A 24,179-nucleotide genomic window follows, 5' to 3' on the forward strand; every position below is an offset into this window, starting at 1 on the left:
CTTGAATGTCTGTTTCCATGAGCCTTTAAGGTAAAAAGAGCTTCTAGGCTCTTGCATTGATTTAGGCTTGTTTGCCAAGTAGCTGGGGCTTGCTGGAAAGTCATGAGTGTCTCTTCATACCCTTTTATCCTGCTTCTTCCCTCTAAATCTAGGAAACAAGGGTCTCAGCTCAAAGGCATCCAGGCTATTCTTAAAGACTGTACTAAAAAAAAAAAGGAAAGAAAAAAAAAGGAAAAAACAACCTAAAGATTGCAAGTGCTGGTGAATTTCTATGTCCTGGGCAGAATTGCTACCATGGAATAAGGCCAGGACCACATGGCTAGGACGGAAGAGGAAATTAATCCTTCCTACCCACCCAACCTGTAAGGGGAGGTTGGGCTGCCCTCATCTGACTCCTGCACCAGCTGGATGCGATGTCAGGGCAGGGCTGAGAGCAACCAACACATACACACACAAACACACACTCCCTTCCCCTCTCCAAGACACATACCCAACTTGTGAAGTGGGACGAGTTCTCGCAGGGGCCAAGCTCTCCTGCCCTCCCTCCCTCCCTCCCCCCGAGACAGGGCAGGTGCCTGAGCATAAGCCGTGGGCAGGGAGGTGGAGATGGATGTGCCGTATCCTGCATGGTAATTTGCTTCGGGACTTCCCCTAGCTCTGGCATATTTGCAGATTTCCCATGAAACACGTGAGGAACATCCAGCTCTGTTCTCGCACCCATCAACCCATCCCCAACTGCTACTCCTCCAAAGCTCTCCATCCTCTGCAAGAGGACAGGGGCTGAGGCCTGGGCAGGGGCTGTGGGGATACCCAAGGTGCAGCACAGGGCTGTGCTCCTGCCATTCCTGCATTGCCTGGATCTTGGCCATGACATCACACTAAATGCAGAGCTCCTGTGTCAGCAACTGCTATTTAAAGGGAATTCATTTGCAGCATTTGTAGAAAGGTGAGCAAGTCCAGGCAGCATTTAAAATGGCACTTTCAAAATGCAGGTAAAAGACACGCAGCAGTGAAGGTTAAGGTTAATCTCAGATGGGTTATTGATGCAAAGTGGATGCATCATGTGGATGGCCAGAGAAGTCCTTGTTTTAACTTTAAATGTGCTCTTAATAAGACAACCCCCCCATTCTAATACTTCTGTGCTACATGAATTGTAAACACTGAGAGAGGAGAGTGCAATCTGGATTCTCTGTAGGCAGATGGTACCACATCCTGGAAAGCATCAGCACTGAAAAAAGGCCAGATGCAAGTGGCTTTGCTTCTGGTGTAATCTTGTGGCATAAAAGCTTCAAGAAGACTCTTACCGACAGAAATGAGAAAGTAAAAAGGAGAAACCTTGTGAAGGTGAAGCTGGGAAGGTGCTTTGACTGGCTTCCCAAAGGAGTAAGGAGATTTAGGATGTTAGCTAACATTCACCTTCTTTTAAAATTCCCATTTCTGAAGATGGGACACCAGAAGACATAGAAATAATAATGAGCAGAGAACTGTGAGCTCTCTCTTCCATTGGTACACCTTAAAACAGCAGTTGCCTCTTACTGCCAGTTGCCTCACTGGCAGCACATAAAAGCCAATGTAGAAACAAGGCTGGACCAATGCACAGCAGGTTCCCCCTACCTCATTCTCCCAAGAACTGAAATCAGATTTATAGGCTATGCAGTGCATGGTCAGGGACTTCCAACGGCAAACTTGGTGACGTTCTCACAAACTTGACGGAAGAAGCAGCAAAGAGGAGTGTTAATGAAAGTGTTTGAGTAAAGATTGAGGAGAGAGATGACAAGGACTATGTCTGACGTAGGAAGAGACATCCAAAGAGGGCTAAGCCATTTTACAGAGCTATCATGCAATCAGCTGAAGACTAAACTAAGAGCAATTAGGCTGTGAGAGCCCAGCGGGGAGGTCTCCTGCTTTGCAGGTAAGAGGTTGCTGAGCAAAGAGATGGTCTTTTCCGCTTTCCGGACATGACCCCAGCTGTTGTGCTGAACTCCTTGCTAGTTGAATCCTGCCCCCTTAGAGCTCTACGCACCATTTTCCTGTGAATCTTGATCAGTTAGGCAAGAATGCGGCTGCTTAGAGGGCACTTCTGGGCAGACACAGGAGTCCAGGAATACACAGGAATTTGTGGCCCAAAATAAAAGCACTCTGCTTCCAGGTATTTTATGTGTCAATGTTTCTGCAACCAACTCTGAGTGCCCATCCAGAGACACAGGCATGTAAATCTAAGCCAAGGGCAGAGACATACTATGAAATCTAAGTCACAGCATTGCTTTTTCTAGAGCCTAGGCTGGATTCAGTTCAAATTCAAACACAGCCTTCCTAGCCTTCAGGGAGCTCAGATCTGGTTGTGCAGGTGAGTTCCTCTTCTCTTTTCATACCTAGGCAAAAATCCCTCCTACGTCTTTATCTTTACATTGTTGGGCAGCTAAGTGTATAGATGAACTCGAGACTTTCTCCATTGTCCATGGCACCTAAGGGGCCAAAGATGACAAGACAGGCAGGTTAAACCCATTTTCTATCCTTCAGCCCTTGGGTTTCACTGCCTGAATCAGACACCAGCAGCCTGTTTGAAGCAGCAGCTGCACATTGCTGCAGCCAGGCCTGAAATTAGCTCAGTGTGACTCTTGGAGCGCCTTGCCTTCCAGCATCCAGAAGAGTTGCTGCACACCACGAAGCTCAGGGACAGGATGCTGCTGTTTGTGACTACCTCGATCTCATGCTCAGAAAGGCAAGCACAGTGTGTATGACTTGATTTCACAAGCAGTCTCCAGTGAAATCCCTTTGGCTACATAGATGCAGCACATGTGCAAGCCTTTAAGGGGCTGGATGGGTCAGCAGGAAGGTAGGAACCTGGGTTCACAGTGCCAGGGAGAGGAGCAGCACAAAGGAGTGACTCCAGATGTTTTTTGCTTCTTCAACTTCTTGATATGAAATACAGGAAAAGTCCCTGAAGCAAAGAGCAGACCTGGGAATGTGGTACTGTCAGGGGACCACAGGTTACAGAGCCAGACTCCTCATGGTGCTTCTCTCTCCAAGACTTGCCTCTCGGCATGGCAGCTCAGCTTCAAAATGTGGGACCAGAGAGAAACTCCATCCCCAGCTGCCCTGCAGCTTGGTAGCTAAGCTCAAGGGAAAACTTAACTTGAATTAACTTGAAGTCAAAGGAGTCTCAGGCTGAGGAAAACCATCCCCACAGTCTTTGTCTTCCTTCCATCAGCAGTATGGTGGGTGAGGGCATCCCCCATCAGCCATTGTCTTCAGCTGAGGAATTAGTATTCTAGGCACTGAGCAGATGGAGTGCAGGGACCACAGTTTATATTCTGTATTCCTACACCCCAAGCCACCCTGAAGAGGTATGAGGTGCACACACTGTGTGCGAGACGAGACAGATGCTTCACTTGGTCACTCTGATGCTTCTGCTCCTCTCAGATATAGCTACTCTCCCCTGGCATGAGAGCTTTCCTCAGGGAAAAACATGTGATGAGGAAACACTGGGGCTTTTATGAGCACTTCTTCTGTGCCCTAACTAAATACACAGATGTTATAACATGGAAAACCCGCGTACTTGAATTCTTGCCCTTCCTTTAAGGAAAAAGAAAGAGGGGCCTTCAGAAAAAAGGCTTCCACATCAATGAGCAGAATAAAGATGCGAGCCCTTAAAGGAGCTCTTTCTTTAACAAAAGACAAGTATTCAAAGCCTTGTGTTTTCCATGTTGCAACATCAAAATTTTCCTGGCAAGAAAAAAATCCCCACAACCCAAGAGAAAAATCCCTCTTTCAAGGTTGCAAAATCCCAGCAATTAAGGGAGGGAAAATACTGTACACATAAATAAAAGAATGAAATTATAAACTTAATTTTAATTTTAATTCTTTCAATGATGCTGCCCAAAGTTTAAACAAAAAAAAAAAGAACGTGAGCCACAAACCAACCCTTCTGCCTGCAAGTCTCAAGTGACCTTTGGTCACCCTCTGGCCTCCTGGCTGAATTGTTCCCAAGCTTCCTGAGGAGAAAAGCAGACAGCCTGTCCTGGGATGACTAGCAGCAAAAACCTTTGGCAAAAAGGGATGCTTGGGAGGCACGGGTGGAAAGGGAGAGAGGGAGGTTGAGGGAAGGAACAGTGCTTGGTGTTACTCCACGGGGGTGCACACGAGGGCTGTGCAGGTCTAGCCCAATGGAAGGGCACCCAGGGGTTGAGAGAGGTACTTGGGAAGAGGAGAAATAAAATGGAAAACTGAAGCTCAGGAGTAGGAAGACAACTTCTAGGCAGTGAGAGTTTCCTATGAATTATGCCAGAGCAAGGAAAGGGAAGAGGAGGCAGACCACAGCCTCCTTTCACTCAACACACAGGCGCAATTCCTTGCTTTGCGGGTACCAGCTGGCACAGCCCTACTGACAGCTAAGAGTTTAGCCCAATTCATCAACATGCCAAAGCCATGTGCTTGTGACTATCTATTCCTCCCCTCTTCCTCGCTACATTTTTATCTCTGTGTGGTTTACGACCCATAAGGAATTCTGAACCATTGGGAATTTTTTGTCATATTAAGGTATTCCACTTCTGGCTTCATGCCCACATTAATAATTCCAGACTGGCATTTTGCAGCCACACCAAAAGAAATCCTCTGCTAATTGCTAAGTTAGCCTGCACACAGAAAGGAGTGTACAAAATTAATGATAGCAACTGAATTGGAGCAACAGCTAATCAAAGCAGATTAACCCTGGACCCCACTTAGTTCTAACCTGATGTGTCTATACAGCATCTGCGTGTGAACGCATTTAACCAAGCACATCAGCATGCTGATTTCAGCATGAACAGCAGGGAATAAATGAAGATAACATATGCAGAGAAAATTGGAGGCTGATCTTAAAGCCTTGTTGGGGCAGCAACAACTGATGGGCTAGCCACGAACTGCCTGTGCATCCCTTATTCAGGTGATGTGCCCTGTTCCACTCTACAATGCTTATCCTCCAAACACTGCATTGATGGTCTTATAAAGTTGGCATAAGGCCAACAATGAAGTATTTTTGTGTAGTGTTGGACCTGAACACACCAAGCACAGGTCCTACAATCTTCTGGAAGGCAGGGAACTATCACAGACTCTTCTTTGGTGAGAAAATAGACACAGAGACACACCCAAGACAGAGAGCAAATATGGAAAAGAAAAGTCTGAACATAGGTTTGGCTCCAAGGTCAAAAATTTGAAATAAGAGCCTATTCCATTTGTCTACTTTCAGTGAGACATTTCAGCAAAGGAAAAAAATGCAAGTCAAACATTTTATAATGCTGCCAGTTAGTGCTGTTGAATAAATGTGGGTGGAGGTCTTCATGGAGGGAAGCCAAATGTTTTATGCAAGCTGGCTAGCACAAGGGATTTTTTACAACATAATGCTGGTACACATACCAAATGCTAGATCTAGATACTTTGTACAGAACTGCTCAGGCAACAGCCTGGAAGAGGGTGGGCTGTGGCTTTTGTTTTTTTTTTTTTATGAAGTTGCTGGATGTCAATGTATTTGGCTTTTTTTTTTAATAACTGTTTCTGCAAACTCAGAAACTTATGGAATCCCTCAAATACCTCACTTGGTAGTCTAATCTTCTAAAACTAGTTCCTATTTTGGGGGTGGGCAGCTTCTTCTTCACACCAAGTACTACATGAAACATCAGCTGCTAAAGGATTTGGTCATAAAGGACAACTGGAAAGTCTAGAATTTATCATGATGCATCTTTATCCTTTCTATCATGTTTGTCCCTAATTTTATACCATAAATGATTCATGCAACCATGTGTAACCACAACAGGAGCAGCTGTCCAAGTATATGGTGACCTCTGAGAATGGCCTAGATTCAAAGCCTATGACAGAAAGCTGTGGCAGAAGACACATGTGATAGTCAGTCTTTATGCCCTGTTTCTACTGGGCAGATGGTAAAGGTTCACATGCCTTTCCAAGCAAGAATATTGCTTTTCTTCCAAAATTCTGACTGTTCACAATCTCAAGTCATAGGAAAGAGAAGGAGAAGCTTCAGTTTCACTTCTGTGGTCACAAGGCATCTGTGGGCACACAAACTCTAAAAGTCGGGGACTCCCAACGTGCAATTCAGTTCAGCCCAAGTACAGCCACTAAACTTCATCTGAGCAAAAGAAAGGCTTTTTCATGAAAACAAAAGGTTAAGTTTCTGCTTGTTGGAAAACAATCTTTTTCCTCACTCCCACCCAGGTCAGGGTTGTTTTATGTTTTTTTGACTAAACAAAAATTTCAAATATTCACTAAAAAATGCCTTTCCTACTATCAAATAATTTACAAAAAGCAGGCTGTTTCAGCCAACACCAATGTGTACAGCAGCTGGTACTGTTATATCAGAACATGGGGCATACCAGCAAAGATAAAGGTTGTTCATTTTAGAGGGCTGGATTCTGGACTAAAAAGAAATAATGGATTTCATTTACAGCAGGATTGGATTTTTCCTTTATACAACACTGACGTTTTAAAAATAAAGGTGCACAGATACATTATGTGGTGGTTGACTGAGAGCAGGTATCTCTGATGTAGATGATGAGACATATTTGGGCACCAATTTAACAAATATTCCCTCATATCAGCTCTTAACTAACAACATATTTAAATGAACAAATGTTGGCAAGATTAATACTGAGTAAAGGCTGTTCTGTAAGGACCTTGGGGCCATTTGTACTCACTAAATTGTGTCTGATACATCCTTAAGAGTGCAACTAAGATCTTAAGTTTCCAGACCAAGCTTATGGTTTTCACAGAAAACTCCACCAGCCTCCACGTTCCACCACTCATGCCAATCTTCCAGTTTTCTGTCCCCACGCACCAATGACAGATACACAGAGACACCAGAGATCTTGAGCGCCTTCGTGACAAGAGGGTGGAGGTAGAAACTTTACACAAGTGAAGTTAAATTTAGTTCAGCTGTGTTAGTGGCGACATACATGCATTTGGCTAATTAAGACACAAAATAATTTGCTTGCTTTTATGTGCTACGTCATTATTCTATAAGGCCGAACAAAACTTAAAACATTTAACAGCAAGATTCTCCTTGTGGATGTAGTCAGTCTGTCTCTTGCAGTGCAAACTAGTTAAGTTGCAGCTTTAGGTAATACTGGGCTTTTTCCTCACCTGCAGAACCAAGATTTTTTGGTTTATTTTTTGGGGGGTTGGCTGGTTTGGTTTTTTTGTTTGTTTGATTGATTGGTTTGTTTTGTTTTCCTTTTTAAAAAGGAGTTTTTCTTCAAAGAACTGAAATATTTTGGTTACAGCACCTCTCCAGGCTGGTATTCTACCTGCATTTAAATGAAACAGGTAACTAGATATGAAAATATCACGCCTGAATGATGGGAGTTAAGAGGTGTTACAATTCTTCACTGTCAGTGGTTGACAGTTTTGATTAAATGTTCTTTCTGGTTATAACCCTCATTCAGTTACCCACTCACTGTTATTACCCAGGGGATGAGCCTAACCACAATGAAGTATCGTTAGCAGTAGCCACCTCACAGTGCTATAATTCACCTTTTGTAGAAGCCTACCCCAAATATCTATGGTGATCTATAGGTTTTTACACTTCTGCAAAAAACATTTCTGCGCAGAACTGGAACCAATGTAACTGGAAGCAGACGCTTTGCTGGAGATCAGCTGCAGACCACACACAACAGCTCACAGGCCAGTTCGCACTCAAATTCCTGGCAGCCCACAGCGGAGTAGGAGGGACACAAGGGCACAACACACTGTGGGAGGTACTGAGGTCTATTTGCACTTAGGCTCAGCTAGAAGGGAAAGGGGACCACAAGAGTAGATTGCTTACCATCAAGAATTGCCCATTGCCCGTCTATTTCTGTGTGCTTCAGGTAGGAGTCTTCAATGGTGGGGTCATAGTCTGGCACAAAAATCTTCTGGAAAAACTGAATGGTGAGAGCGCTCTTCCCCACACCACCATCTCCAACCACCACCAGCTTGTACGTGGGGAGGTTTTCACTGGGAACGGCACTTGTAGCCATGCTTCAAGTGTGCTCAACCTGCTGGAGAAGGAGAGCATCTCCGATCACTCATTAGCAATGAAAAGAAGGCAACATGCACAAGGCATCTTTTATCTGTTAACTAAGAAGTGAGGATGAAGGCAGTACTGACATCCAAAGTCCTTTTGGACAGGAGCGTCAGCACCTACCCTCCCCAACAGCTTTACCACAACTCAGACCCATCACTCAGAAGTGCAGACCACCACTGTGACTTGTTTACTCCTGCCTCGTCTACAAGGATCACCAATTGCCACCAAATACATGTGCAAAACTTTTATCATCTGAACACCTTTCCTACAGTGGCTGGGCCCATTCAGCCATGCCAAAAATCACCTTGGCTCAGCACAGCTGTCAAGCTCCAGATAATTTCCAGTGGACAGTGATCAAATCCCATTGATAAGCCCGAGCTGTGCTACTCTCCACTGTGTAACCTGAGGTACAGCAAACATTAAATGGTGCATTACATCCTGGGGCCAAATCTGCAGGCAGAACCAGTGGCAATGGATGAAGTTGGAGTGAAAGGTCCAATCCTGGATCTGCTGGCAGATAAAAATGCAACTTTCTTCTGCCTCATTTTCGAGTTTGACAAATAAAAACAAGAAGGCGCAGGCCAGGGATGACAGGTGGGGTTTTTGTTTTGCTTTTCTTTAAAAAAACCCAAACCTCAACCCTGCCATGGCAGGAAGGCTGGCTTCTGTGGATATGACACAGCCCAGAGAGCCAGGAGAGCAGCTTCCCCCGCAGTGTGGTCACACTACTCCCCTCATCTTGGGTGAGCCACAGAGGAACTTACTCTTAAAGAAGAAAAAAATTCACTGGTTGCAACTGGGCAACGGCACATGTGTGAAGGAAGAAGGAGAGGCAGCCATTGCTGAATGGCCCATTTCAGTACTCAACAGCAGTGACTGCTTATTTAAGAAAAAGCCAGGTGAGTGGTTTTGCATGTACACTATGAAGGGCAGTGCCCTCCACCCACCTCTGTGTGCAGCAGCGATGCTCACTCAAATCACAGGGGAAACGCAGGCCATCTCCCAGATTTGAATGACCACTGCATTTTTGGGGAGGTTTTTCAGACAGTTTAAAAACAAAACAAAATCCATCCTAATGATAAGGTTCAAGAAAGGGCAGTTGATTTCCTTGCTATCGGTTTTCCTGATGCAAGCCGTCCGGTGCTGAAGCAGCCGCGGTGACAGTTTCTGCAGGCACCTGCTCCCATCTGGTTTGGTTTTGGTTGTGCCCATTGGGCTGCAAGTGTTGGCTGGGGTCAGTGCTGAGCAGGGATGAGGACTGCTCTGGACTAGCTGCTCTCAGGGAACCTCTGTAAACTATTGGCATCCCAATCTGTATCTCCACTACTCCACACAAACTTTTGGAGGCTTTCCCAATAACAATAGCAATTTTTCTTCACTAAGAAAAGGATTTAACTTTCATTCTCAGAAACCGCTGAGCAAGGCCGATGTGCTTGGTGCCACAGCTGGCCCAGGTAGTGCTTAGGAGCCAAGACTGCATGGCTGCAGTGCAAGTTGAGTTGCTAACTAATATCATTTTATCTCACCCTATAGTGTAGAAAAAAAAAATATTTCCAGAAGTTCTTTCATTTTTTATATTTTCCAGACAAAACCCTTTGACTCTTCATTTCAGAAGAGGCCCAAAAGTCAACATCAAATTGGACTATTTTTCAAACAGACAAGAACATAACTACTGAATCATTTGATTTCACAGTGAAGAAGATATCTGACTTACAATTTTAGTTTCTGGTTTCTCTAGTCTTTTTCTTCAAAATCACTATCCAAATTATTGAACCATAAAAGGTACTTTTGACCTGGTGTGCTTGGGGGTGCCACGTTCCTTCCCATACACTAGAGACCTTGTCCCTTGAGAAGGGGCCTTTCACAGTCATTTCACAGCTCTACTAACCAGCTTTTCCCCCACTACATACCCACCTTCCCAGACATGCGGGCAGGTGCATGAAAGGAAACAAAATAAAACTAGTTGTGATCATTCACATTTGAGTTTAAGTTTTAATTACAGGAAAAAGATCCTCAGGCCAAAGCAGCTGTGGAAATTAAGCCACAATCTAAACTATAACCCCCCAAAACATTCCATGTTAGTAGGTGACCTGAAGCATGCTGTGAGCGCACCATTCACAACACCAATGCCCAAAGACAATATCAAGATGATGAAACTTGAGAGATTCGCTCTATGCTTTTTCTGTTCCCAATGCAGTCATGAGAACAAGGTTTCCTTGATACTTTTTGCCTCTGATCACCACACCATAATCCAGCTAGTGCTAGCAGGATATAACTCTGGGAGTTACATTCCCACCTACAGTCACAGTTCAATTCCAAAAGAGAAAAACTCTCCATTTTTCAAATGAATCTTCTCTTCTTTGTCCTCCCCATCACATTATGCATGACAAGGTACAGCTTGCACTTGAGGGACTTTTGTAAACACAGGAACAACTTCCCATATGCATAATCCATATGTTATGCAGGTTAAATGTCTTCACCCCTAACTAAGGTAATGTACTGGACATTTCTCCTCGAACCAAATGCATAGGAACTGTCTTAGTTTCTCCTCTAAAAAGAAAACCCATAAGAAGTAGAGAGAGGGTGATCACAGGGGTGAGATTGCTGAGGCTAGTAAAGAACCTTGTCCAAGTTGAGATAAGACAAAATTTTCAGAACAAGAAGAAACATGATCAAGTCTGCTTGCTTCTAAACTATCTTTGGAGGAAATTCTTGAGAACAGCAAGAATTTCCACTGCAAGCAACAGCTGCTGAATGGGGAGGAGGAAAGCAAGCACCAGCTGAAGTCTCAACCAGTCTTATTGCAGTTCCTCACCATAATCACAAGGAAAAGTTTCTTACCTCCACTTTTGGGAGAGTAAGCTACTTTCTTATATTTACAAGATCATGTATCAATAACCAGCATGCTTGGCTGCACAGAAATCTATGAATTTCAACTAAATTTCTCGGTTTTGCATGGAAGACCATGTCTTCTTTTCACACAACCCTGCTTGCATCAGATGATCCTCATAGGCTCTTTAGGACAGAGCCCCCAGATAAAACCCTGCCCCCCCTTACACATCTGATGACAATTTTTTGCTTTGCCCATGGCCAAGATTTCACCCCATCCTCCTTTACATGGCCAGGCAGTATGAAAGACTGATTGTTACTGACATGGCAGGGGACAGGCCGCAGATGTGAAAACCATACTCCATTTGTGCACAATTTTTGACCTCATCACAAAACCACAAGCTACTGCTCAGCAGACAAGCATTACATTTTCATTGACATTTTGTACCAGCCCCTTTAACTTGCTCCTAAGAAACCTCAAGCTTTTCTTGCATGAAATGCTTCCCAAAGTACTAGGATAATATTTAGCCCACTGTACAAACTGTGATTCTGCCCAGCACACTTGCGGGTTGAATCAGGACATTTGCTTCCCATTGTTTCCATCATTTCTTAGACTGTATGTTTAAGCTACTAGAATGAGTATTATGTAGCCTGGGGAGAACAGCAAGAACTGAACCGAAAAAAAAAAAAAAAAAAAAAAATGTCAAAAACTGTAGGTTGGTCTGTTGAGAACAACCCCCCATATTTTAGGTGATGCTAGCATAAACAGACAAAAAAAACTTCTATTGAGTGTCAAAGAGCAGCAAGTTTAGATGTTTCTCCAGGGCTGTTTCTACTGCTCATGGAAACATTCCTCCTTCTACTGAGATGACAGGTCCTGCGCTCCCAACATGCGGGCACATAATACAAACTCTCCTAAAGCCAAGTACTTCAATCCCTCTAGATCTCCACTTGCCCTGATTGATAACAAAAGCAAGAAAACAGCTCATGCCTTGACAAGATTATCATCTAAACCAGACAATAAATCAAACCTTCAAAACAACATATGTCACCTCCTGGAAAACATTAAACACTCCCAAAGGTGTGCAGAGCTTCCATGCCAGCTGGTTACATTGCTATGGGCAAGTGCGCAAGACTTGGGCTGATTTTCATGTGTTTTTGGCACGAGTACTGACACAGTTCTCCTCAGATGGGAGCAAGAATAAGCGTGTTTGCTGTAGATCTGACTGAGAAAAACGAAGCACAGGCGTTTTTATCTATTGTCTGAATACAAAGCAGCATGCGGTAATACGCTAATAAGCTCTGATGATAATCGACTTACGATTTATATAGTTGTTTATTTTGAAGGAGCCAGAAGAAGGATCCATACCCTACATTGACAAATGCTGTCAGGGCTCTGGTTAAGTCACTGGAAGAAGGGTGATTTATACCACTGTCTTCATATGTACTGGCAAGATCCTTGTCCTGACAGCATAAGCCAGTAATGCTGAGACAGTCAGAAATGTGGCTACTTCTGGGGTAGATGGCAAGGAAAAAAGAGAAACCCAAGAATATCACTGAGGCTCAGTCTCCTCTGCAAAATGATTTTTTGTGGAGGCAGAATAAACTGTACAAAACCTCTTTTACCTGTTCGGACACGGGGATGGAGTGGAAGGGCTAAACTAATCCCTTGGAGCAGCCAAGTAATATGAAACAACCAAAGATGGAGAAATTCAGCTTAGTTTGTGCGACTGGACCACTAAGCCCCAACAGGTCACCACAACATACAGGTAGTGTGTCTAATCCCCATCCTCGTTGCAAAACTTGTCCTGAATGCAAGTGGGATAGATCTCATCTTGTGTAAATCATAATTTCTGTTCATCTGAGCAGAGGTATTGCCACATAAGACAATAATAAAATAGACCCCAGATATTTGATATTCGATGTGTGAGCACCCCTAATCCCCGGTTCCAGATCTGCTGTCCTGGAGGCAGAGCTACCTAGAAAGAAATGAGCTCAGAACTAAGCCCTGTATTTGCAGAGGAGGTTAGTGCAATTAAAGACACCAGCTCCCTGACAGAGAGGCCCAGTATGACAGTGATTTACAGTCTCCATGGCAACACATGACACAAATTGCTTAATTCTGTTATGAAACCTCAAGAAAAAGCTGCAGCAGGGTCTGTGTGGGAACCACCAGCTCCCTCCTCCTCTGCTGCAGCTCTCCAAAACTGTCAACTTTAGGGACCCTGCGGCTGCTATAGCAGTAAGCTGAGATTTAGCATATACTTAGGGTTATGCATTTATGTTGACCAATTCCATCAGCCCATGGCCCAAAGGAATTTTTCTATCATCAGTCTGCTTTGGTCCATGGATAGCTCTTCACATAAACCCTGGCAGAGCTCTGTGTACCTGAAGACACCAATCTCACCTGAGGCGGAGGAACACTATCAGCCATGAGGCTGCCAACTACTCCTACAGTTGCAATTAATGACTCTTCCTCTAGCCACAGCTCACTCAATTATGCCCTTTTACCCGGCCACTTTGCAAGCATTAGCAGCTCCATGCAATGCCTCCAGGGCTGAAACTCTGCAAGATCTGAACACTTCCCTCTCTGTTCCTCTTGCAGACTGCTGGTTGCAGCCACACAACCACCGCGACACACCCAGACACGCTCGCCAGGTACCAAAATAGTTCAGCCTTATGTGTTGCAGGCAATCTCTTGGACTGGAAGCTACTGAGAACCCTTGAAACATGGGACATGCCCTTTTAGGAGGCAGCTGTCTCCCTTGAGTCATGCTGATCAGGACCAAATTGACTTCAGGAATTTCTCCCTCGAGTAGGCATGACTGTGTCCCAAACCTTCGAAAGCCAAAGGACCCGTAGGTGTATGAACAACTACCGCCAACTATTATTAAAGATGATTAACTCTTAGCCAGGTTCCCTCCAGTCTGTCAGATTTCCTGCCTGATCAATGCCTCAAAAAAAGGACACACTGAGCAAAAGCTGGAGCATGTGCAAGCCTTCAGTGGGAAGTCAGCATGGAAGAGATCTGTCATGTGGGAAGCCAGAGCCTGATGCCCTTTGTAGTTCTGGCACTAAGTTCTTCAAAACCCAAGTGAAATTTCAAGTCTCTGTGGTTTTCTAATAAGGAGGATCCTGCCAGGTGAGAGCACTCTCAAGTCCCATCAGCTTCCAGGAGATCTGATGGAGCCCAGCACCTGGCAAGATCTGCACAGGAAATTACAGGCACTTCCTTTTGGAGCAGTGATCAAAGCACTGTCAGACTGCTACTAAAGAGGAGGAAAAAAAAAAAAGGCATAAACCAACTGTTGTTTAAAAATAAAATCCTCAACCCAGCAATAAAGAGCTGCAACTGGTTGTGTTTTGAATCTGGGGGATGTAGCTGTAGGTCCTGGAAGTGGCCTGGTGAATTCTCCTCCAGCACAAAAAGACACTATGCCCTGAGGGCTGTGCTCCTTGAACCCCTTACTGGTGTCCTGTGCCAGTCAGACCTTTTCTCCTTTTCAACCCAAGATCTCATCGCCTCCCCCACCACACAGATGCTGCTCAGATTTACTGTACGAGAAAGAAAATGCACCGGGGGAGTAATGAAGCACTTGAGATTCACACAAAAGGCAGCTAAAGGCAGTAGCTGCCTGAAGAATACTTGGTAGTTATTTCAGGAAACATGGAATTATAGTCTGAACAAATAATAATAATAAAAAGCCGCGTCAGTGGAAATTGCTTAGGTGGTAGGCGGCCCCCTGCCTCCCTCTGCTGCGAATCCTTAAGCGATAAGAAGGAGCCCTTGCTGTAGGACTGAGCAGCAGCTTTCCCACGGCCAGGCTGGGCTCAGGGGCTCACTCGTATTTACTTGGAAGCACATGCTTGTCCGTGTCCTGATCTGTATATAAATGCAGGACACCATGCGTCAATCATATCAACAAATGTCATCCAAACCGAACTCTGTTTCCCTCCCCCAACTCCTCCTCCACCTCCCACAACTCTATTAATCTTCAGCCTGTTTCTGTCAGTGATGTAGTGCCCTTTCCAAAATACGTAAGAAGATTCCTATGATTCTGACAAACCAACAGTCAGATGCAGGAGCCAGATTATCATTATTTTTTAAATTAAGTCAGATTTAGGTCATCTGTAGAGTTACAGCACTGCCGCTACCAGTTTTGTAGAATCCAGATATGCAATCAGAAATCAGCTATGTGATATCCATTTCTGTATCTTTCTGACCTTAATTAAAACTGTGTGGTTGCCAGTTTAGGGGTGTCCATGGAGGTTGATCCAAGCCTTTTGCCAAGGCATGAAATGAGAGCATCCCTGCACAGTAACTGGGGCCTGATGAAACGGATGGCTCAGCTACTTTTACTTCCATCACTTCTTGTGTGTTTAAATCCACCATCCCCTTCCTTACTCATTTATTTCCAAAGCTCTTGGGATATATAATGGGATGACAGATTCCTGTATTGAATCTTGAAAATTATTCACTAGTGAGGCCAGGAATGCCTCTCCTATGTTATCATGGAACCAATGAAGCTGACCTAAACATACTGTAGCAAAAAATCAGATGGCCAAGATGTTCCCCTGCCCTGCCCAGCCAGAGATAACACAAGAACAAATTTACAGTGGAGGAAGCAGCTTCAAATTCCAATAGCTGCCCTTCCTGCTCGCACAATCCCTGGAAATGGGCAGCTTCCCTCCTACACATCCCAGCCTGCTGACACACCAATAAAAAGACCCCAAATCCACTGCCCTGGATGGCTTTGCTGCTCTTATACTGCTCAGCAAGGTTTCTGAAGCAACAGCCCTGTTTCTGCTCAGTTTGCAGCCAGATGCTCTGTTGCCTGCATGTGGCCCTGCTGCTGGTGATGCAGCCAGATGTGCATGGCACAGCCAGATGTGTGTGGCACAGCCCTCCTGGCCTCAGCCAGCACCACCTTGGGCAGGTAGAAGCGGCCCATGCGATGAATTTGTGCACCACAGCACGGAGCTAGGGGGGGTCCTGAGCAGCACCAAGCACTGCCCAACATGAACTATCCTCATGGCTCCACCCTGCCTTCCCCACCATGGCCTCATGTCCCCCTGCCAAAACAAGGGGTGCTTGATAGTATCCACCCACCTTGATTGTATGCACCCACCCCACCACCCAGCTCCTTGATGGCTCGCTGCACTGCGGTCTTACGGACATCACGCCGTGCACAGGGCAGGCATGGCTGAGCCAATGCACAGACTTCATGGCACCTATGGATGCTTTGGAGATGGTTTATGGATGGAAAGGGTACAGGGCCATCTCATTCCAGTCACTGTCCTGCAAATCAATCAATGCATTTGGCCCCAAGTTTTTCTTCCAGTCAGGCTCAATTCTGTATTTAATGCTTTTTACATCTCTGGTGTTGCTACCCATTGTCTTTTGGGATGTAAATGGCTTTTTAAAGACTCCCTTCCCTCCTGTCAAACACACTTTGCATCTCTTCAGACAAATGTAAAGAGCTCAAGGCTGCAAAGGTCCCTGGTAATAACATTTCCATGAGAGTATGAGTGAATCCTATTAAGACCAGGCTGATGCTCCCTCTCTTGGGGCAGATGGAGGAAGGTGCAGAGAGTGGGAATCTTCAGGCTATTTCCAAAACCTATGCTCTACATCAGATCTTCTCCAAAACTTGACTGATGACTACCCTTTCCAGGCAAAAAGATTATGAAAAAATAGATAGCTTATTCCCCTCTCTGCACTGCAGTGTTCCTTGGAATTACCTGTGAGCTATGGGGCAGCACAGATGTTTCTGCAACATTTCTACACCCCAGGGCACAGGGCAAACTTGTAGGGCTGTCAATTTTCTCAGGCTCCTGGCTTGAGGACAGTCCTGCAACCCACTTAATACTCATTTACAGGTACAGAAGAACACAGAGCGTGCTGGTCTGTGATGCTGGAGCTTTTTAGTAGAGCTTCACGAGTATGGACTTCAGAAGATGAAAGAACAGCCATCTCCCAGGTTTACCCAAATAGGCACCTGGCAGATTCTAGGTAGAATGTCATGACTCTAGATCCCAGAACCATGTGCAAAGCCATTTTCCAGGCATTTCCCAGGTCCATGTCATTACTCTGTCATTTGGAAGACTCCAAGATCTCATCGCTGGCCCAGGACCCGTAACAGTAATTTAGTCATTTTTTCCAGACTTGTCACAGCGTCTGCCAAGAGCATGAGGCTCCTATTTACGTACAACATGCTGGTAAGGTGACTCTGTACTTGGCAAATCCAACGGGCTTGTCTGAAAGAGGAGTAGTGGGCAGAGCTCAGGGTCGGGTACCAGAGTAAGAAGTGGGATGTGGGGGGCTGTGCAGCCCCCACCTCTGCCGTGCATGTGGTGATGTGCAGCTCCATGAGGCCGCAGCAACCCCATGAACATGCCTGAGGACAGGGTGCATGTACAACACCAGCATCCTAGCCACGTGCCAGGCCAGCCCTGGTGTCTCTTCTCAGCCCTTCTCTTTGGCAACCTCCTCAGCTGTCAGCCCCGTCCCCACTGTCCTCCTCCTGCTCCCTGCCAGCCTGGGCAAGCCCTCCCAGTGACAAATACACACCTTGATGCTCAGACCAGCGGGCAATGGGCCAAACCACCCTTGAGGAACAGAGTTTACCCATGCGTGACTCAATTCCTCCCTCTTATCAAGTGCATTCACCCTGTCAGCACTGGAGAGAAGCATCCCGCTTTGAAGATACCCCTTTGGAAAAGATGTACCAGGGTCCCAGCCAGTGCTGCTCAGTACCTGTGCTTTGCTGTTGAATGCTCAAGTTTCTTCTCAGGTGTCATGAGTGGATGATTCCATATATCAGAAATCAGCAGCTGATAGCAGCCTATGTTGACCCAATTTTAGACCCCTGTGGCCACACCTCACCCCCCAGTTTCAGCACAGACCTGCATCAGGATACGCTAAGCCTGGTTCATTTTATATTCAGTCTGAACCCTCTGCCTCAACTTTTAAGTCATTCAACTTGCAGCCGTGTGGGAGGGTATATATGTACATTCATTAACACTTCCATTATGCCCCATGGTTTGGCAGGTGGTGCTGCATTATGGATTTAAACAGTGCCAGCAAGTGAGTCTACGGCACTTCATTGGATTAGCATTCTATGGGAAATCATACCTCAAAAGTGTTTTGCACTCTTGAGAAGCACCTCTGATGAATGAGGCAACAGCAGGGCTCCAACCACCACTACCTCTGTGCAATCACATTAGAAATTCACTCACAATTTCAGGAAAAGATAAACCCCCTCAAAAACCAATTGCCATTTGGGAGAAAAGGCAACAGCAGAGTCTCTCCCCAGTTAAAGGAAAAGGCAGAGGCACACCCTCTGCTGCCATTGCCACAAAGCATCTTTCACACACACCAAACAATAACATCTTCTGCTTCTGCCCTATAAACTGGTTTTAGCATTCACATGGGAGAAACACACCACGCATGTTATACTCATTTCAGAATTCAGCCTTCAAGGTACTCAGCCTCCCAGTGACACACGCCAAAGACGATGCTTTCTGTCTAATCATCGGGGGCATTAACAGATGTCCAGAAGCTGTTCAGTCAGATTCCCCGAGGGGATGCTGTCCCCGAGGGATGAGGACATGTGCTGGGCTACAGCCGACCCACTGAGGACCTCCCTCCCCTCAGCAACACAGACAGCAAACACACCACTCAGCATTGGTGAAGGGGCGGATAAGGACCTCTGATGGGACAACATTGGTGAACACAGATATCACCACACTGCTCATCACTGACTGGGGCTGGACACACCCCCTTCTCCTTAAGCGTGAGCGGTACTACGTGCAGTTGTACCTGCAGTGGTACAGAACGCTGCCTCCCACAAGTGGACAGGGCTTCTGCTTTACCTGGGTAATGGGAAGGGTTGTTTCACAGGTAAGGCCACGCATGGACTGAACAAAGCAAAGTAACTGGCCAAAGTTTCTGAGTCTAGACTAACTGAGGTCAAATCAAGAGCTACTTTCACAGAAGAACCCCTGGTCATCGATTACCTCTTCCTGAGCATTGTTTTGGTTCAGTTACTCTGCTCTTTTGTTTGAACAGGTTTCCTTGCTCAGATTCTCCTGAGTTTCAATCCCCTACAAAACTTGGCTGAGAAGTTTCATAGAAATGTTTAGGGTCTGCCATCAGAGCCCAGGAAGATCTGTTTTTAAATCCCATCCACCACACAGCTGTGAAGTACAACAGTATCGTGCTGCAGAGTCACAACAAAGTCAAGACATCAAGGTCTTTTCTCAAAAAGAGTGGGATGAAGTGTTGTGTTGCTCTCACAGCAGATCTTACATGCTATTCCTATGCTTGTATAGTGCCATTATTTTTAAACATCAAGCAATGAGATATTAGCCTTAGTTTTGGCAATTTGTGTAAATCTCTCATTTATGTAATATTTTACATACCAGACTCACAGAAAGAGCAAGAAACTTGGATCTGGCCCTTCTTTGAACTGCTGAGTTCTCCCTATGGGACATTCACTCTATATAGGGGTCTTCATATGCTTCAGTACATTCAAGGACACTACAAAAATAAATTTTGAACTGAAAAACAACTGTAAATATTCTTATGTTTCATCTTGACCTTGTGAGCTATAACACAACATAGTACGGTTTACCCTGATGGTGTCTTGACATGTTTCTGCATATAAAAATCTATTAAAAGCACAGATAGAGACAGCATGGATTGCAGCCACTTGAAAAAAAAAATAAAAATAAAGCCCCAAAGCATTAAGGGCTGCTAAGGGACAAGATTACTTTCATCTTGCCACAGCATGTTTCAATTTAACCACTGCATCTCTCAGCACTTTTGGTTCATATTCTTTTACCACACAGAGACACAATTTTGGTATACGCCCAGCCTTAGGAAGGGGAAATGGTATTTTGGGTCATCAGCTCCACCCACCGTGTCCACCCACCCCTCCACTCGACAAGGCTTTTGAAGTGCACTGGTCTCAAACAGGAGCCAGAGCACATTAGCCTGGGGTCAGGAGGGCTTGGGGAGCTGAAACACTCCTGAGGTTGGGAGGCATTGCGGGAGCTTGTTGGTGCCAAGTGGCTTTGTCAGCAAGTCTCTCATCTCCTGCTCCCATGAGGACACTGCCCAGGGCTGCCTGCACCTCTGTCCCCATCATGGACACTAGTAGCCACTTCCTCACCTTCCCCAGCTCCTTGTTCACTGCCTTGAAGGTGGCAGACCTCCACCCACCGCCCGAGTTGAGCAACCCTTCACCACTTTGGCTTAGATGACTCCTGTTTGTCCCTTCCCATCTCCCAGCTAGACCTGTCCATCTCTTCATGAACCTTCCCAAGCCCATGCAGACTGCAACTACTATTATTTTTCTCTCTCTCTTTTTTTTTTTTTTTTTTTTACCCCAAAGCGGATAGACAATCTGGCCTCCAAAACAAAGAGTTGCTCCCAGTGTTTTCTCCAGCAAAAGGATTTACTCTTAAGCTGTGCAAAACCAGGATATGCCTGAAAACACAGTTTTTCTGCTTTGCCTCGGCAACCTAACACTTATTCCTCTATTCTTGTGAGGCTGGTATGTAAACAACAGGGAGTGTCTTGCTGTGCTCAGGAGACCTTAGAATAAGAGCTGTATTTTGCTGCCCTCCTGGATCCAGTAAGTCATCCTCCTGAGGTTCAAAGAGTTTCTGAAGCTCATAATTTAAAAACTCAAGGAATTAAAATGGATTGCTGGAGATCTTTACCAACAGAAAAATAGACTCAAACTGTCCTGTTATTTAATAATTCAAATCCCAGATGCTTAATTAAACAGACTTGCTACATTGCAAAAAGAGTAAGAAATTATATATCTCCTAGCTAACTTTGCTGATGAACATGAAATACTTTTCACAGTTTGCAGGCTTTCAGTCCAAGTCAAACTTTTGAAGATGGACTTAATACTCTACAGGTAAATCTCATGTAACAAAATACTTGTGGCTCACAGAACAGGGGTGATGCAGCATCTTATCTGCACTTCTGTGCTGCATGGAGCCATTTTGCAGAACATGCAGAGGAAAAGATGCTCAGCAGAGCATTTTAACAGAGCATTCAGTATCTCTTTGGACCAGACTGAACCTCAAGAAAAGCAAATGGTCTGCTCAGCTCCTCATGCCTGCCATTTTGACAGTTTGCAGATTAAATGTGAAAGCATCCACAGCATGTGAAGGAAACAGAGAAGCCTCTCTCCTAGCACTCTGCCTTTGAGCTACAAAATATTTTCTGAAGAAAGAGCTGCAAGTACTCATTCAAGTCCACATCACTGCTACAGTTCATCCCAATCTTTGAACCTCTAGTCCAGAGTTATGATCCTTCACCAGCTACCACCAAGGTCTCTTCAGGTAGAAGTGAAGCAGGACGTGCACAGGATGGGCTCAGGCGATACCTGCCACCTTCTCCAAGGCCAGTTATGACAGATGTACACTTGTGGCTAGGCAGGTACCTTAACAGTGAGATCACGCTGCTCTGAGAGCTACGATGGCAATAATATTGCACTGTTGTTTCACAAAAAAAGTTTTCAACAGTTTAGGGTTTTCCCAGAGCACTGGGGCGTGTCTCCTCCTCCGAGATGAGCTCCGGACTCTTGTACCCACCAAACACCAGCAGCTATCAAACCAACCTCAATCGAGCAGCAAGCACTACTGAGCCAAAGGGACTCCTTCACTGATCTCCCCCTTCCCAGTTCATCACCCCACAGCACAAGTCCCTTCATGACTCCTTCTGGGACTGAGTGCTAGGTATCAAATAACTTCTTCACAAAGACTCCTACTTTATAGATAGATGTTCCTCACCTGGCAAGCCTTGTACTTAGGCTGGTGGCACTCATACCAAGTATTACGCAAGACATCGGCTGTGTATTTTCTGAAGATCACAATCTCTACTAAATTACCAGCTGTCTACGCAGACCACTCAAGAGCTATCTGGGCATGTTAAGTACAGATGGCAGACCCGATAACAGTGTCTGGATGTGCCTGAAAGATTAAATTCCATCTGCATCCTGTTACTTTTTGTCACTTCATACCTTTTTGGAGTCTTTCTATGTGACAACAACCAACTGGTGAAGAGTTTGTATTGCAAGTTCACAGACTTGCAAAAGAAAATCCTCTAAATGCTTTTTTGGAGTGATCAGGTGCCTGGAGACATGCTACAGTGGATGTTTTAGTAACCCTTTAAGTGGGAAGGTCAGTTCAAGAAAAAAATGGAAGGGACTCCCACTACACCAGTGTCCATTAACATCCTTTTTACTCGGGTTGGGTGGGTCTTTGTTCCAGCTATTGTATATCAGACTCACCACTGGCTTTGTGCTTCCAGGAATGCAAACAGCAGATCCTTGTTCAACAGCTTTTTAGCCCCTCTTACATTTCCAAGATGAGCAAGTATTTGTTTCCACAAACTAGAACCTGCCTTACCTTTTTACAGCCTTTTCTCTTTTCCAGTGTACCCCTCAAAAATATATTGAAGAAAGCTTAAACTTATTCATTTTCATACTGTAAGATCAATTCTTAAAAAAAACAACAACAAACCAACAAATGAAACAAAAAGCCCAATAAACCTGAAGATTTCACTTTAATAATTATTTTCTGCTCACTTCGAAAACCCCTCCTCTTGAACATATGGGCAAAACAGAGAAGCTGCAGAGCACCTTGCTGTTACCAAATCTGCATTTTCCAGGCACACGACACTGTCTGGGTTTGTTGAGAGTGAGTCCATCTCCATCCCCTGTTCTCGGCCCACCCAGCAGTGAAAAACCAGTGCCAGTCCTTCCTCTACCTGTGACCAGAGCTGAGCCACACTGGCAAGCAGACACTTGGAAATGTGAATTCACTGGCCCTCTCAAACAGATCACTATCTCGTTAAGGAACTTTTAAATAAAACAAAACAAACACCAACACTTGCACTTTATAACTAAGTGCAAGCCAACTGAATTAGTGTCAAGACATGCCATAAGTGAAAGTAGCCAAACCCTGGCATCCCTGTGTCCCTAGCGGGCTCTGAAAGCAGCGTCAGACCTCACTTCTCTTTGGGATTACAGCTCCTGCAGAGGAGCGGGCTGAAGCCAAGATGTGCCCTGGCTCTGCCTGCTCCCGCTCGGTGCAGGTATGTGCTCAGGTGGTGCTGCAGGCATAGTCTGAGAGGCACAGGGACATCTCTCCCCTGGCTATGACCAAACGAGGTGTGACTTTCCAACCGAGGACCAGTAACCTCTGAAGGGCAAAATCTCTGCCGCAGCCTGTGGCTCAGCGAGCTCCTGCCTCAGCCCAGGGAAGTCGACAGCACTGAGCACTCCCAGGTTTTTCAAGAAGAGCATTTCATTGCAACCAGCACAAGGTACTTGATACGGGCCTCGAGCAACGCAGTGTGACTTAGAACTGACTTCACTGGGCTTTAGTTTGATCCGTAAATCCTTGCAAGTGTTGCTCAGCTCCCGCTGCCTTCAGCCTCACAAGAGGTAGACATAAATACTTAGCATTAGCATAGCTCCCCATGACTCATTTTTTCTCCTTTTTAAATATAGCATCCTATAAATGTGGATACATTCTGAGCAATAAAACTCATATTAATACTGTTCATCATGCAACCGAAAGAAAAAATTCCTCCCGCCAGCTTTGCGACAGCTTCCTCCCCCAAAACCAAAACACTGGTGCCCCTCACAAGGCCCGGGCGGAGTGGAGGCAGCTATCCTCTGTCACAGAGCCCAGGCAGCACTGGGACACAGGGCAGTGGCAGCAGATGTGGAGCCAGCAGCTGGGCAGAAGGCTTCATCATCAACCCTTCCACTCATATCAACTTTATTAAAAAGAGCAGAAAAGGGTCTGGGCAGAGGAAGAAGAGCAGGGATTTGCCCAGAGGAATGGAATTTTGATAGCTGTGAAGCAGCCTGTAGCAGCACTGGGGAAGCTGGGCTCTCTGAAGAAGTGGTGGTGGCATCTCTACCTGGGGGATGCTCCTCATTCCTCATCTTCCCCCAGACATACATCATATTCCTGCCTTCATCATCAGGCTTGAGCTTCCCTCCTTAGAAAAGCCAAACCTCACCTTGTCTAGCCAAGGAAATGCCTCAAGCTGCCTCAGAAGCACCAAGGAGGAACCTGATGGGAAAAGCATGGACCAGAGCTTGGTGGTTTTCATGGGAATTGAGACCCAGCTTCAGCACCTTCCTGCCTGTCCTACTGCAGACTTTCCTGAGTGATCTCGTGTGCTGTATTTAGCTTTACCGAATACTCCAGTTCCCCAGCTGTACAAGTGAGATAAACAGCAGGTCTCTATCTCACAGGT

General features: G+C 45.4%; 1 protein-coding gene across 3 annotated transcripts in view; it reads right to left on the bottom strand.

The window, feature by feature from the left end:
- Window positions 1–24,179, bottom strand: part of MRAS (muscle RAS oncogene homolog) — a 41,119-nt gene that overhangs the window by 10,620 nt on the left and 6,320 nt on the right. For 2 of the 3 annotated variants that reach the window (XM_074910909.1, XM_074910911.1), the window contains one exon: window positions 7,814–8,027. In XM_074910909.1, coding sequence (XP_074767010.1) covers window positions 7,814–8,006 — 193 coding nt within the window. In that variant the 5' untranslated portion in view covers window positions 8,007–8,027. The remainder of the gene's footprint in view (window positions 1–7,813; window positions 8,028–24,179) is intronic. The other variant, XM_074910910.1, reaches the window with a different exon arrangement.

This window comes from Athene noctua, chromosome 7 (assembly GCF_965140245.1).
Source record: "Athene noctua chromosome 7, bAthNoc1.hap1.1, whole genome shotgun sequence".
In the NCBI taxonomy this organism is placed as follows: domain Eukaryota; kingdom Metazoa; phylum Chordata; class Aves; order Strigiformes; family Strigidae; genus Athene; species Athene noctua.